The following is a 15,763-nucleotide window of genomic DNA, read 5'->3' as shown; positions in this document are numbered from 1 at the left end:
TCCCAGGTGATGCCACACCAATGGCTTCTCAGTGTTGCACTGAGACTACTCAGACTACGGCACAGGTGGGTGCAGAGATCTGGGTCACTGAGGTATCGTGTCCACTGCCTAATGTCATGAACACTGGTGGCAAGAGAGCCGGCTAGAAAGCGAGAAACTGTCCTTAAAAAGTCTGCTATGGGCACCACGATCAAATGTCTTTTGGAGACTGAAGATGAAATAAAACTACCTGTGAGGAAGTGAAAGGTAGAAGATTCTACAGAGATTCAGGTAATTGGAAACCTTTGGGCTCTATCTAGAGAGCTCAGAATTCATAGTTGCCATCATTATATTAGTCATACCTATCATTATGTTAAAGATATGTGTGTGTATAAAAGACTTTTTCCTTTTTTTTTTCAAGGAAAAGTTTAGAATTGGATGTTGGTCTCATGAGTGCCACGTTTTGGGTATGTAGTATTTATCAGACTTTAACAATATAACACAGAGACATTTGAAATCTAATTAATCTCTTGAAATTTGACTAAAAGTCAAAGCAGTGGAATGCAAGATGAGTGAGGATACTTGAGCCATGAAGGGTGATCTTTCTTTCATGAGGTGCAAATGAATTACCATCATCTGACTACAAAGTTGATTGCAGATCTCTTCCTTTTCAATACCTGTCCCTGCTTTAAGCACTTAGTGTACTTTCTGAATATGATATTGAATGTTATGACTGCAGTAGCTGACATTCTACACTTGCACCAGAGGTCCTCCCTTAGGAACTTCAGTTTTTACACAAACTGCATAGAGTACCATGTAGTACTAACAGCTGTCACTTTTCACTCAACGCACAGACAATTTTATTGCTCTAAACTCTGAGATTCAACAGCATTAAGACACAAAGAATAAGGTTTAGGATTGGCTGCATCATAAAATGGAAAGTTGCTTTGAACACTTGGACAAACATCACTGCTTGCACTGCTGGTGGTGGTTACCTGGAGACAGTAGCCAAGTACAAGGTCACAGCAGAGCAGCCTGGAAAAGGTCATTCAGTTCAACATGACTGTATTGAACTTTATATATAAATCATCCCCTTACAGGACCATCATTAAAAAAAAATGTAACTGATTTATGGAGTATAATGAGATTGAAAAAAGCTAAATATGTAAGCTCATCCATAAGTAATACTGGGCTGCAAGCAGCTTACTAGATCAGCTTTGAGTAACAGTGGAAACCTTTTCTAAAGGCAGAATTACTTGGAATTAATTTTTATAAATACTGAAAATAGCTGTTTCTATAAACATAATAAATCTGAGGCGTTATCAGGAATAAATAGCTGCAGACTATGAGTAGTTGGCCACTGCAGTTCATAAGATCTATTTTCCAACAACCTGTTTTGTTCATTTCTTCAGAATGATGACCCTCGTGAAGCAGGGTAGTCTTTGAAAGACATTTCTCTAAATTCTAATATAATATATCCAAGCTCTTCCTATAAGCAGAAAGTTAGAAGGAAGAATTTCCTTGCCTTTGAATATGACTTGTGGACAAACAGACCTTGGAGACCGAAAGCACTGCTAACTACAGACAGTGAAGATGATTCAACATTTGCTATTTTTAATTTTTGCAAACTAAATGAAAAAACCACCCTTTCCCTCACCCCCCAAAAAAAAAAAATGGAAAAAAGACTGTCTTGAAAGAAAAGGGTTGGTATATCTACAAATTGTACTAGTGTACAAGACTCTTACTATACATTAAGTACTGTGATGCATTTTACTATTCATTACTCATCACAGGCCACACAATGTGAGAGATTCACAGACTATTCTGAGTTGGAAGGGACCCACAAGGATCACTGAGTCCAACTCTTAAGTCAATGGCCCACACAGGGGAATGAACCCATGACCTTATTACAACCAAGTTTTGACCAACTGAGCTAATCTCAGGGTCAAATGAAGCAGTCTTGCACACTAATGCCACTTATCAAACAGCCAAACTTGACTCAGTGGTTCATCTTACCTGTCAACAGACACATATCTAAGACAGACAAGACGTGTTTTCAGTAGACTGCTCTGGTGCCTGTCTATAGGAACAGATGATTAGCCACTGTACTCCTACAACACCTGCTCACGAGCTGATGATTCCAGCATCTAGAAGAGAGTTTTCATTTTACAGTCAACATATAGCTTTGTCCTATGTCACCCAGTTAAACCTGTTCTACAGTGTAAGCTGCTCCCATGCACTGACTGATCCTGATAGTCTCTGATGTGGGATCATTCCAGAGGTACCCTCTTCAGGCACTGACCAACACACCCTTAAACTCAATGGTTACAAACCTAAAACAGAAGACTGCAGATGTCCAAAAAAGAAAATGGGAACTGAATATTAAAAATACCAGGGAGGTGTATTAATTAATAGATCTTTACAGGCTTATCAACAGATCTCAGAACAATATGTAAGTTTTACACTTCCTAATTTAATAAATGCTAATAGAAATAGAATTCAGAGATAAGAAGGTTTCACCTCCATTAGTAAGAACTATTATAATACAGGATACAAACTCAGACCAGTTGGCTCCACTTTGATCACGGCAAAACTTTGTGATAAAAGAAGGAAACTTGTTAAAAAATTATGCTCTTCTCACACTTACATTCTCTGGTTAATACCTCAAGATGAAATGACATCTTTGGGCTTCTTGCAACATAAATTCCATAGGGATGGTCCAAGATCACAGGTTGCAAACTTAAGGATTTTAAAATTTGCAAGTTAGAAATTCTAGGTATGAAAATTCCTTTCTTTCTGTAAATGTATTGCCACATTTATTTTGTGCATGTCATTTGTAACACTATTCTATTGGCTGTACATTAGTGAAGAATATTTAATGGTTAAGCCTATTGCCTTTTCCTAAGCTATGGCATTAACTTGAGTCTCTCTCATCAGATATTGCTCACTATAGATTGAATACATACTTTGCATATTTGGATCTCTGTGGTCTCCCAACTTTGTTTAAAATTGTCCAACGATATCAAAACATGGCAAAAGGGAAGAGCGAGCGAGTCAGAAGCCAAGACAGAGGGAGAGAGACCATGCTAAAAATGACCACTATTCTCTTGGCTTTTTAATATCTTAACTATTCACAAGAGATCCCCTATTAATCTTAGTCTCCTTACTGAATTCCAGTCTCAGTAATTAAACTGAATCAATTATTCTTCTCTGATTATTAAGTGGGAATTGTCATTAACATTAACAGAACAAATGTTTAATAGCTGATAACACAAGTACAGGCCATTGTAAATTCCCTCAGTGACTTCAGTTGCATATGTTATTCTCCATTTCACCTTTAAACATTACAAGTGGTTATCAGTACATTTCTGATGTATTGTCACACAAAAGGACACAGTTGACAGTGGAGAGAAATTAATGCCAGGCAATCCACCTTCTATGCAAGTTGCTGAAATGAACAAGCACATCCTTGTCATTAATAGGAAATCACAGGAGTAGTAATGCAGCAAGTGCCATCATGCAAGATTTTCTTCAGAAAGGGGAAAGTTCAACACATAAGCTGCACGTAAGCCCTTTAAAAAAAAATCTATCACCTAATACAACTTGTTTGAGCAAGAGAGAGTTCTGAAGGCTAATAGACACAAAAGGAAACAGTGACAAGGATCTCTAAATGATCTTTCTGCAAAAATAAAGCTTCTTGGCAGCTGAAGAAAGGAATGCACAAAATTGGAGAGAAATCTTCATTGCTAATGTCTGGATTTTAAGAAACAAAAATCTTGACAGGAATGACCGCCTAACCTGAGTTCTTTATAACATTCAGCAAGTATTTAGGGTTTCTAATTTCTAAAGCTCCATATACATATGAATTAATTATCACATTGTAATGGGGAAATAAAGGAAATTGATGGCCCATAATACTCTGTCTTCAGCCTTTTTTTAACTGCTCATGAATGTTGGATGCCTTCATTAACAGCACAGACACACAGTGCCAACAGGATGTAATAACATGCACGTTCAGCAAGTTTGCAGATGACATTGAAATGAAAAAAGCAGTTGATGGGATGAGGGGTTGAACCAACGTTCAGAAAGAGCTCAAGAAGCTGAAGAACTCCAAAAATGGGCTGCCAGAAACCATTTAAAGTTTAACAAAGTCAAATACAAAGTTCTGCACCTGGGAAGCAAAACATTCATGTAATAGTACATGTAGAGGCTGGAAATACACATAACTCATGGTCCACTCCCCTAAACATCTTGGTTGCCCTTCTCTGGACTTGCTCCTATCTATCAATGTCTTATAGTTTGGAGCTCAAAATTAGATACTGTGAAGAATGGAGGAGAACAATCTTTTTTATCAGCTTTCCAGTTATCCTTTGTTATCACAGCCCTGTTTTGCCTTTATCTCTGCAAATGCAAACTGCTGACTCATGTTCAACTTTTCTGTTTGGACTCAAAGACATTTTTCTGTAAGAGGGAGCTCAGTTGCCATTTCACTCGATCATGTTCTTCTCCATCACAAAGTAATTAAAAATGAAAAGTTGAATATCAAAGATATGGCAGAGGAAGTTTAAGGTATTTTCCTAATGCAAACACTATATATTTATAGGTGGAAATGGAAAGAATATAAAGCCTTCCAGTTTGGATGGAATAAATTACCTCTTTTAATTCAAAGAAAATCTATCCATCTACAATCACAAGATCAATATTCTCAAAACGTTCTTGGCAAGCAAATTTTAGAAGATTTTTACTTGAAAATTAGGCCCTTAATCGATTTAGCACTGGCCAAAATCCCAGTTTCCAGTACTCTGAAGATTACCAGTGGGGAAAAGGGATGAGAGAAGATGGGGACATTTTACTTGAGATAAGTTATTTTTGGCTGCTATGCTGCTTTTTCTAGTGTGGTTGCTGAAGTTCAGTGAGCACAAGTTACTGTTATCCAATCACTAATAACCTGAAAATATTACTGGAGTCATTATGACAATAGCACAAGAAAAAGATAAAATACTTGAATTATATTTCTATCCCACTTCCTTAATTTGGAAACCAGCCTGACCAAAGAGATGTGTTTTATTTTTGGAGCAGATGAGAAGTGAAAGAGCCCAGATATACTACCAGCAGAATAAAAAGTACATGGCAGTTTGCTCACTGAGACAATAAAGAGGAGATATTTAGGGAATGGATGATGTTCTGCCATGCTCTTAAATAGTTTGGCCATGCAGAAAGGCAGAGCATACTACCTTGAGTCAGGCATGCCAATGGTTACAGTGCTTGTGGGACCTGACCTAACTTCTTTGCATGTCTCTGTGCAGTTCTACCAAGCTCCACTGCTGCAGCTCAGGTCAGGATTTTGCCTGATGCAGAGCAGATGTGCCCAAAGACAGTAAAAGCAGCACATACATCTAAACCCCAAGAAACCTGAAGCAGTTCTAGTCACAGGCAGTTTGGTGAGAAATAACCAAACAACATGAATCCTATGATCCATCCTTTTCTAAATTAGTCATATTTTTCTACTTTTTTTCTAGCTCTATTCTCACACCACTGACTTCCAAGTGGATTTGTTTGAAATGAGGAGTACATTATCAGCTACAATATCAAATTCCAGTTCACCTCCCAAAAAACATCACTGCCCATTCAATCCCTGGAGAGTAAAAAGGATCAGAAATTCAGCTCTCCCACTTTCTGTGAGTGTGCTTTAACTGCTCAGGTAATTATGAAAACGAGACATGACTCCTACTACCAGCCTTGATGGATTTTTAGGCTGGCATGTGTACCAACAAACAGCACAAATGGTAGTGCAGATCTGTATTGCTGGATGTCCCTCACCCATTCATGATAAACAAAAGAAATGCTATGAATGTGGTATGTCTCTAAACAAGTTTTAAAATTTATATAGATTTCCAACAGCAGAACCTTTGTCTTCATTTTGTAAACCAGAATCCATTTTTAAATAAAAGGAGTTTAGATAATGGAACACAGTGAAATGAATCATAGAATAGTTCAGGTTGGAAAGAACCTTTAAAGGTCATCTAGTCCACTCCACTTCAGTGAGCAGGGACATGTTCAACTAGAACAAGTTGCTCAGATCCCTGTTCAAGCTGACCTTGAATGTTCCCCAGCATGGGACATCTACCACCTCTCTGGACAACCTGAGCCAGTGTTTTACTACCCAACTCGCGTGGCAAACATTCCATCAAGACTTGTAGTGGTTTGTGGACTAAGACTTCATAGTCATCGGGCTCCACCTCATTAGACTACATCACTGGAACTATTTCTCTGAAGCGTGCACAACTTATTCTTCCACAGGCCTGAGCATTGAGAAAAGGAAGAACTTGCAGAGGTGCCTATCTCTCTGCACCCTGCACTGTTTTGGTCAGATCTCCAGCCCACACCTTTCCAAAGCCATTCTTCACAGGCATAATGCAACTTTGAGTCAATAACATTTTCTAGCCACATTTTCTTGGCAGAAGAGCTGTCTAAAAGTTACATTCATAATCAAATCAGTAAGGGAGGAGTACATCATTTAGACTGTGATTATCCAACCACCACTATAAGATCTGAATACATACAAACCTGGTTTCCCGCAGTACCAGACATTACAGACTGGGACACATCTGCAGTAAGGGGAATAAAGATGAGATACCTTCTTTAAAGAGCAGCATCATGTTCGTACTCTTGTTAGCAACAATGTTATTCAGTAAGGCGATCGCAGTTTGCATGGTATTGCCAAGTATGCTGTCCTGGTGGCCCTGTGGAAACAAAACACACCAAAACAAAACCAAATAAAAACATCTAGTAATCCATTTGCAAGGTCAGAAGAAATGAATTCCCTTCAAAAAACCCAATGGTAATACAAAAGCAATACTTTCTCAATCCCTTAAAATACTATAAAACCAGCCAAGTATCTTTGTAGATAACATCAGTTTCAGGCACCAAAACTTCTCCCATGTTCTTTTAAACTGAGACAATTCCTAACTAAATCTAAAATCTTAGGACTTTTTAAAATGGTATAGAACTTTAGGAATCTAATCTCTACATATTCTGAACCAGAAATGTTTCCCTTTGTATGGTATTTCTTTTATTAATGGCATGAATTCTACTCTTTTCAGTTTCAGCTTGATAACCCACCATAAGCTGTAAAATCTTTGTTGTGTTTTTTGTATACATTCCTAAGTATAGATTAATCTCACAGATATGTTAAAAACCTATTTCTGTATTGAACTGCATCACTATTATAATGTGTTTCCTATGTTTGATCATTGCTTCAGTGATTTTTTCACAATTGTTGAGACTACACTGAGAAGACAGAAGGCATCAGGGTTCACAAAGAAATTTATTTTCTTCACTACACTCAGCCTGAAAAGGGTGGATAAGGTAGCACAAGCATTCATTTATACGTGCCAAAGATACAACCTAACTCAGGTAACTTCCAAGAAGCCAAAATGGGTCAACATTTTACAAATTTGAGTCTAGAGGTAAATAGAAGCCTGAACACATTACAAATCTCCCTGAAAGGTTCAAAAAGTATTTTGTCCAATTTTTCAGCATCAAAGCCAAATAGAAACATACATTCAAAGTGAAAATAACAAAAGTAAGAAAAAAAATGTCTTATTTCACGTATTGTAGGTTTTTCACAGGCACCTGGGTGACTTCCATGCTTCCCATTCCCAGCAAATCTCTCAGTATATTGGCATTGCTCAACTACTTCATTGCCACAGAATACACCATCTATTGGGATCCCTCTCCTGCCTGACGGCAGGCAAGCTGAAAAAAGTTAAAGTTGAACATAATGAAAGAACACTTGTCTGAAGTTAAGCATTTCAGGTGACAAAAATCACTTCAGCCCTTGAATACAGTCAAAGGAACATTTTCTGTTTCTGCACTAAAAAAGGAAATTAAAAGCTATTGCTTCCTGTAAACACCATGAAATATATATGATAAGGCACAATACGTTAGCAGATCATTAAACACATAAACAGACACAGTCACCCATTTAACTTCAAGCTTTGTGAATTTTCTATTCACACCAGAGCACTTTAAACTGGATCATAAGAAGAAAAGGAAGTGTCTCACAGCCTTTTGAAGAACTGTAGTTTCTCACCAAACCCTAAGAAATACATATACAAGAGCTCCTAAATTCTATTTACTCTACACAGCACTTTGAGATGTTATTTATGATTTCTGTAAAAAGTACAATAAATATCTGTTCCCCTAAAGGTTTGAAATATGGTCTGATAAATTTGAAAAAAAAGTTGGAAAGTATAAACAAGATTCTTCAAAAGATAAGGTAACCAATACAGAAAGCAAATACCATAAAGCCATAGTACTAAAAATAAATTTGAAATTATTTCCCTACAGATTCCTGAAGGGTAAGAAATACGTTTCTTCAAAAGATCAACAATGTGTTTATCTGGTAGTCTATCATCACAATACCTTATTGATTCTCCAAAAGAACATCTAGAAAACAATACATTAAATAATAAGAACAACTATTTGTGCTACTGAAGATCATGAACATAAAATTAACAAAAGCAAAACTATGCTACAAGTGGCAAAATGAGAAGCTGACTCAAGTATTCTCTTGGCAAGTACAGTATTTCTATTACTGCTTCATGTGTTAGAAGTAAACATCTTCCAGTAAAATGCCCCTTTCAGTTATGCAAGTACAAGGGAAGCTGTTAATGAGAGTAATCTTTCACATTCACCAGGTTAGTAACATTTAAATAAAGCCATCTTTGATTTTAATGGAAATCAATTAGACTACACAACTCTCTTCTGAAAGACTAGCACTGACGCTTTTCTTTATATCAAAGTATAAATAACTAACCTTATCTTACCCTAAACACATATAAACTAGAATTCAAGACACAATGTAAGTATCTTGAGGAAAGAAAATGGTAGCTTAATGAATTATATAACCGTACAGATGGCATACTCAACTGGACTACTTCTGATTTAACATATGTTTCAGAGATGGTTTTTGACAAGATATTAGGTTCCAAGAAGCTGCAGGTATGCTTTACTTATGTAAGTCATCACTTATTGCTGTTAGACACAGTTTTAAACGTTTATATAAAACTATTTAACTTCATAATCTATCAAGGAGCAAAGCTGATCTAATTTGTGTGCACAGCACCACTGACTGTGGGCATTTAATGAACAGTGCACTTGACAGCTTTAATAAAACATAGCATTTGCCAGCAGAGATAATTAGAATTGAAGCAGCAAAATTCTAGTGTTTGGCAACACAGATGAAACAACTTCATTAAAATGTACAGCTCCAGCGAATGAAAGGCAGGAAAGCACTGGACCCTGAAGAATCAGCCTTCTCAAAACTAATTGCTTCAGTGCTTAAAAAGGACAGCTATGAAATACCAAGGGCATAACAAGGAAATACTAGTATTAAAAAAAAAAAAAAAGGAAACCACAGAAGATAAATCAGGCTTTTCAAATAGGACTGAACTGTATTTAGGCCATTAAACTTTTCATTCTAATTTTGAAGGGTTGTCCTTTCACAAAAGAAATCAGCTGAAGTATTTATTTAAAGCCAGTTTAGGTAAAAGGGTGTGAATTAGCAAAGAGGGAGTAGGAATCTTGGCAAGATACTCTACAGCTAAAGCTGCCTTTTCTCTTCCTTTAAGTGGATTAGAATTTAGAACAGCACTAGGCAAACTACAGTATTTTAGTTACATTTTAGATAACAAAGGAGATAGCATTTGCGATAAGAGGTTTCCAATTTGGGAGACTTCCCACACGTGCCTCCTACTCGTGTACCTAAGAATGCAGAAGAGAAAGCACTGAATGCTGTGTTTACAGATCTGCTGTAATTAAATCCAAGGACCACTATATAATATCCCACAGTACTGCTCATTCAAGGTGATTAAACTATAAAGCACCTCTCCTTCTCAAGTTTACATATGATCTACAAACACAAGTTAGGTAAATAAGGGGTCATTGCAAGATGGAGGCTTGATTTTCCATACAGTAAATCCACTGAGAGAAGAAATTTATAGGAACAAACCATATTCAAATTATAGTCATAAAAGATGCCACTTCTATATGATGATTCTTTGTCACAGTATAGGTGAGATGAAATAAACCAAAACATTGATGCTGACAAGGACCTCTTTGCAAGAACATAGATTAATATTGATTCAGTCTCGCTTATTTTGATTTGCTCTACCACTTTGTTTATGAAACAGAGGATCAGAAACCTCTCTAGTTGGCTAATTTTGTGACTTTTGTTGCATAAGACCAGTTAGGCACAAACTGCAAGCATATAACTATGGATCTGTAACATTAAGATAATGCCATTTTCCTTATTAATGATCTAAGTCAGAAGTAAGCACAGTCACATCTCTTGCTACTCTACTTTTCAAAAATCAGCCTTTTTCAAAAGCAGTTTTATCAGAGCAAATATTTCCAAATATTTCCTTCTGGGTATGGTCACACAAGAAGGAGTAGCTGCTAATCTGACAACCAGTTTCTAGAGTGCTTGTGCTTTTCAGATGTATCACAACAGTGACATATTCAGTCCACACATGAAGATCAAGTCCCACCACTTTCATAGAAATTCCAATTGGAATATTGAAAAATGAAGAGAATCTGCATTCTTAGTCACCAAAAGTCAGCTGAGGATAGAGAAACAGGAGTGATTGCGAATGACTGGGATGTCCCGTATCGATTAACAGAAAGCTGTAGAATTAGTCTCAGATTTTGTTCTAATGCTGACTGCAGCAGGCAATGAGAAATTTCACAAGATAATCTTAAATATATGCTCTTCTCAGAAAGTATCAATTTACAAGTGTGTTCTCTTGCCATACCTAATTTCATACTTTCAGAAATCTAACAATCTGTCTTTTAATTCTGCAACTGATTTCTTACTTCTATTTCATGTCCTACAATTCCTCATCACCTTGGAGACAAGAATGTAGTTTTATGTGTGTTAATGGTCAGAATCTCAGGAGGCATAAGGGGGAAAGGTGGCATTTACAAACCCGAGAGCTCTAAAGAATGAAAATATGAAATCTAAGGAAAGAAAACATGAAACTTTTTACTTTTAGAAAACCAGCTTCTTTCAAAATCACACAACATTTGCACAAGAAACATTAAGAACTGAAAATATAGATAGAGCAAATGTCCTTTCTCTTGTAATTTTATTTCCAAATTCTGTGAGAATACGAGTTCAAAGAACAGCCATGTAAACAAGCACAGTATTTTTAACATCACTTTTCCTCCTTCAAGAAGACCACTTCATGTTTCAGACTTGTGGAAGTGGAATAAAACCATGCTAAGCCAAACAGGAAAATTTAAGCAGCTAGTTAAGGATTATAAAACTGTCCTATGCCAGCATGAAATTTATAAACTATATGAAGAAAAGAATACCTAAATCTGTTCATAACTAGAGGAAGTTTCTATAAGGCCATTTTCAGTGAATCAAACAGTCCTCTTGGAGGAAAAACAAAACCAAACCAATAACAGGAATCTCATGATTCAATTCAGTGAAATTCATGGACCATTTTTTATCTATTTTTTTGATAAAGATTTTTTTTTGCAGCACAGCACAAAAAACAATAACAAGCAATCTTACTTTCACTGTTACAGATAAATTGCAAAGCAATTCAGGAGCAAATAGAATAAAATTTCTTCCTACAAAATTGCACCAAAATTTCTGGCAGGAAAGAAACCTCAACACTTCTCCTTTTGTACCTAAAAACCTTAGGGAAACAACACACTGTCACGAAAAATTTTCTTTACTGTCAACAGAGCACAGTGAGGCTCCTTCATAGAGAGGATGTTCAGAAGCAATTTCACATAAACACTAATTTCCCATTACCTAGAAAGAAGTATCCAAGCAAGCACCTTCCTAAGGATTAAAATTATTCATTGAGAATAACATTCAAATTCCCTTAAAAGAAAAACTTGCACACAAGTGAAGACACAGTATGAAAAAGAAGCTACACAGAAACCTCACTCTGGAGAATTAAATTTACTGATACCAACAAAGATCTTATTTAGAATCATGAATCTGTAGACGCTTTGCAGAGTCTCAAATAGCACTGAAGCATCTGAACTGCAAAGGTATTTAGAAGCTGTAATCAACTATTATGCCAGAAATTACCATAGCAAAATATTCACTTACCAGACTTGCATTTTCAGCATTAATTAAAAGCTAGTTCTTAAGGAGCTCAGTGTCATCTTTTTCCTACATGGATTTTGCTTTGAGGCAAAGGACACTTTGCCACCACAAGGAAAGAAGTCTCCCATACTCTGTGTTCCTTAATTCACCATCAGCTGTTAAGGAATGGGTCTCTGTCTCTTCTCCCTCAGAACTTGCTCCCACCAGTACAACTAATTGCTCAAGCAGGATTTAGAAGCCAAAACTAATACTGGCTCAGTTTACACCGCCTACTGAGCTTGCAAGAGTGAGACTGAAATGCCTTTCCTAACATTTTCCACAACTGGAAAAAAAACCTGAGGAAGAATCAGACTTATAAAAAGAAGTAAAAGGGATAGGAAAAAAATACCCATTGTGCCTCTTGATGTCAAATTGAATGTTCTATTCTTCATCCTCACAGATTTTCTTAAAATTCAATAGTGTTGGCAAAAAAGGCATTGAATGAGAGAAGCCATGGGCTGACAAAGAAGTGAAGGAAATTAAATGTCTGTCTCAATGAGGAAATAATGCTTTTCCCTACCACAGTGTAGCTGGGTTGAGGACAGATATATTCAAGCTGGCAGAAGTGGCAGGAAAAATACATTTACATACTTAATATTTTTTATTTTACTCCTTACTTTATGCCTTCTACAGTCAAAATACTATGTAGTTTGAAATATATTGAGTTTTTTTTCCACACATTCACATGTATTCAATCTGTAAATGCAACAGAGAATGATGATAACTAATTTATTCATATTACATTAATCCTGAAAACAGTGAAGGGCTAGTAAATCAAAAGAAAACATCTACTGAATCTTCTGTTACTTAGAACCATGGCATAGTCTCATTGCATTTGGAACCTTCAGAATACATTATTCCTTTATTTCTATTACTAGTTATTTTAGGGATTATTTAAGTAGCCAATTACTAGTCTGAAAGACATAAGAAAATTCTCACTTTATACTTTTTTAAATTAATCTCATCATTGGACACCTATTCATAGAGATTTTGCATGTTCCCAGAGAGACATAACTTTAGAAAACAAAAATAACTCTACTCATTACCACAGTGCTATTTAGTGGTGCTATACTCAATAAATATTATCTTTTAATCAGTCAGGTTCTTTGCTTAGGATTGAAATTCATATGTACTCTGAAGAAATATTATAGGGAGATTTTATTTGGCATAATATTTCCGTGCTTAATATCCATGGTCAAGACAGTCCATGACTGATTCAACACAAATTACAACAATTTGCAAATCACCAGCCCCTCCCTTCCTTCTGACACTGCAGGAGGCGACAGAATTGGGAATCTCCACCATTTTAGCATTTTCTTTTTAGATGACTGAATACTGGAAAAAGTATCATAGATGGTAGACTCACCTATGTGTTGGATTTGTTGGTTTGTTTGGGGTTTTTTTAATCAGTTCATTAATGACCATGAACATTAGCAAATCTTTACCATAACCACATTATTAAATAACTAAAAATCCAGGAAACAAAAAATATTTTTTGTATATTATAGTATCTTTGTGAACTATAGGAATGGGGTTTATGGGTAAACTGACTCTGTAAAGTTTCTTCTATAAATTAGTAGTATATAATGTCTGTTTTCAAATCCATCTCCAGTTAATGCTCCCTGATAAAGAGTATGTGCATTACACAAACACACTTTCATACTCCACGTATCACAGTGTTATCTTGGCACTTACTCAGGAACTTGCAGATTAATGTTTTCTTCTCATGCCAAGCTGTGTATATGAATTCCAAGAATAAAAGCAGCTGAGATGAAACCAGCGGACTGAACAGAACTGAACTCTGATACTGGGGCAAGGACTCAAAATTTGAAGGCAAGGCTGGAATTCAGAGTAGTCCCAGCTCTGTGTGTGCACCACAGTGATTAAAACTCCCCTGAGTACAAGTGGATTTGATATGCACATTTAAGGGAAATAAGTCTTAAAGCGTTTGCTACCTCTCTTATTGCCAGTTCACAAAAATAAGTATTTGTGAAATCCAGGGCTAAAAAATACAGTGTTCCTGCAGCCATCAAAAATCTCACTTCTCTCGGAGAAAGAAGAGCTACGCCTGAAAGGAGCAGTTTGTATTTATAGCCAGACAGCTTCTCCACTGGAACAAATTAAAAAAAAAAGATAATAAAAGTACGGTTTCTTATTCTATGTAAAAACTAGAAACACACTTTCTTTCTGTTGTAGACACAACAGAAATGAAGTTTATTGTTATTCAAGCACCTCCCACAGAGATAAAAATCACACATCAGCCTAAGTTGGCATCCAACAAACAAGACACCAACCCCATTCTATAATTAAATTCTGTGCAAGGTTAACATGGTTTTGCTTTATGACTGTTTACCACAAGAAACGGCATGTAGTCAAGATGAAAAGTAAAAAAGCAAATAAATAAATCTAGAGACTAAAAAGACAGAACTGCAAGGTTAAATGACCATAGCTTCTCCTTGCTTAAATTCTTGCAGAATGCTGCTGCAGTTTCCCGAGTTTGCTTTTAAAGGAGTTCTGTCTGTGGTGGCAGAACCAAAGACAGAATAGATATCTCAGTTATGTTGTTCTGAGACACAAATATTACTTTTAAATTTCTTGATTTTTATGCTTTTATTTGTTTTCTTCCTGCTTTGTTTTTAATACTTACTCTGTACATGTGACCCCAGGAAAAGTGAAAACCAAGTTCACTTTAGTAGGTCATATTTCAAGTATGTATTTCAGAAACACACTTATGAAGTCACAGCCCTGTCTTGGCTCTATCAAATACTGACAGCATGAATGCAACATCAGTCACAGGAATTATATCTTCCAGTCCCTGGAACTTACTGAAATTGGGAGACAACTGTTTCCTTAGCCAGCAACAGCCTGCCAGTGATGCTGCACCATAAAACAGCATCTGAACCAGAACTGACGAGAAAGAAGTAAAATGGATAAAGAAACGACAGCTAATAAGAATGGCAATAATAGTAATTATTATTAATAAAAATATACTTGCAATTTTAGGTTTATAATAAACAAAACTAATAATAATAATGACATACCATTTATAAAAAGTATTTTTAATAATAAGGTTCATAATAAATAAATTAATTTTATAATAAATTTGTATGTGCTAATAGATTACTACTCCTGTGAATTTAAGAGGGCACCTAACTAAAAGACAGTAGATTCAGATTGCATATAAGGAAGGAATTACTTGCAATGAGGGTGGTGAGATGCTGGCACAGGTTTCCCAGAAAAGTTGTAGGTGTCCCATCCCTCTAAACGTTCCAGACCAGGCTGGACAGGTCTTTGAGCAAACTGCTCTAGTGAAAGATGTCCCTGCCCAAGGCAGAGGGATTAGAATTAGATGATCTTTAAAGGTTCATTTGAACCCAAACTGTTCTATGCTTCTATGATTTACTCACTTGAGTGAAACATCCATGTTATCACATAGCAGCTGCTATTAAATACAACAGACATAGAGCACAAACAGTTCTCATCACTCAGAATATTAAACTAGGAAGAAGAGACAGAAACCAGAAATTGCTTCATGTAGAATATGAAAAACCACATAGCAAAATGAATTTTGGAATGGCCTGAGTCTTGCTCCCATGGTGGCAATCTCAATAG

The 15,763-nt window shown here is 36.2% G+C and overlaps 1 protein-coding gene across 4 annotated transcripts in view; it reads right to left on the bottom strand.

Annotated features, from left to right (window-relative positions):
• Positions 1-15,763, bottom strand: part of ULK4 (unc-51 like kinase 4) — a 205,180-nt gene that overhangs the window by 81,665 nt on the left and 107,752 nt on the right. For all 4 annotated transcript variants that reach the window (XM_071561347.1, XM_071561350.1, XM_071561349.1 and 1 more), the window contains one exon: positions 6,617-6,722. In XM_071561347.1, the coding sequence (XP_071417448.1) occupies positions 6,617-6,722 (106 nt within the window). The remainder of the gene's footprint in view (positions 1-6,616; positions 6,723-15,763) is intronic.

The sequence above is a fragment of the Pithys albifrons genome, chromosome 7 (assembly GCF_047495875.1).
Source record: "Pithys albifrons albifrons isolate INPA30051 chromosome 7, PitAlb_v1, whole genome shotgun sequence".
NCBI lineage: Eukaryota > Metazoa > Chordata > Aves > Passeriformes > Thamnophilidae > Pithys > Pithys albifrons.
Note: the sequence above shows the minus strand (reverse complement) of the source record. Positions and strands in the feature narration are given on the sequence as shown.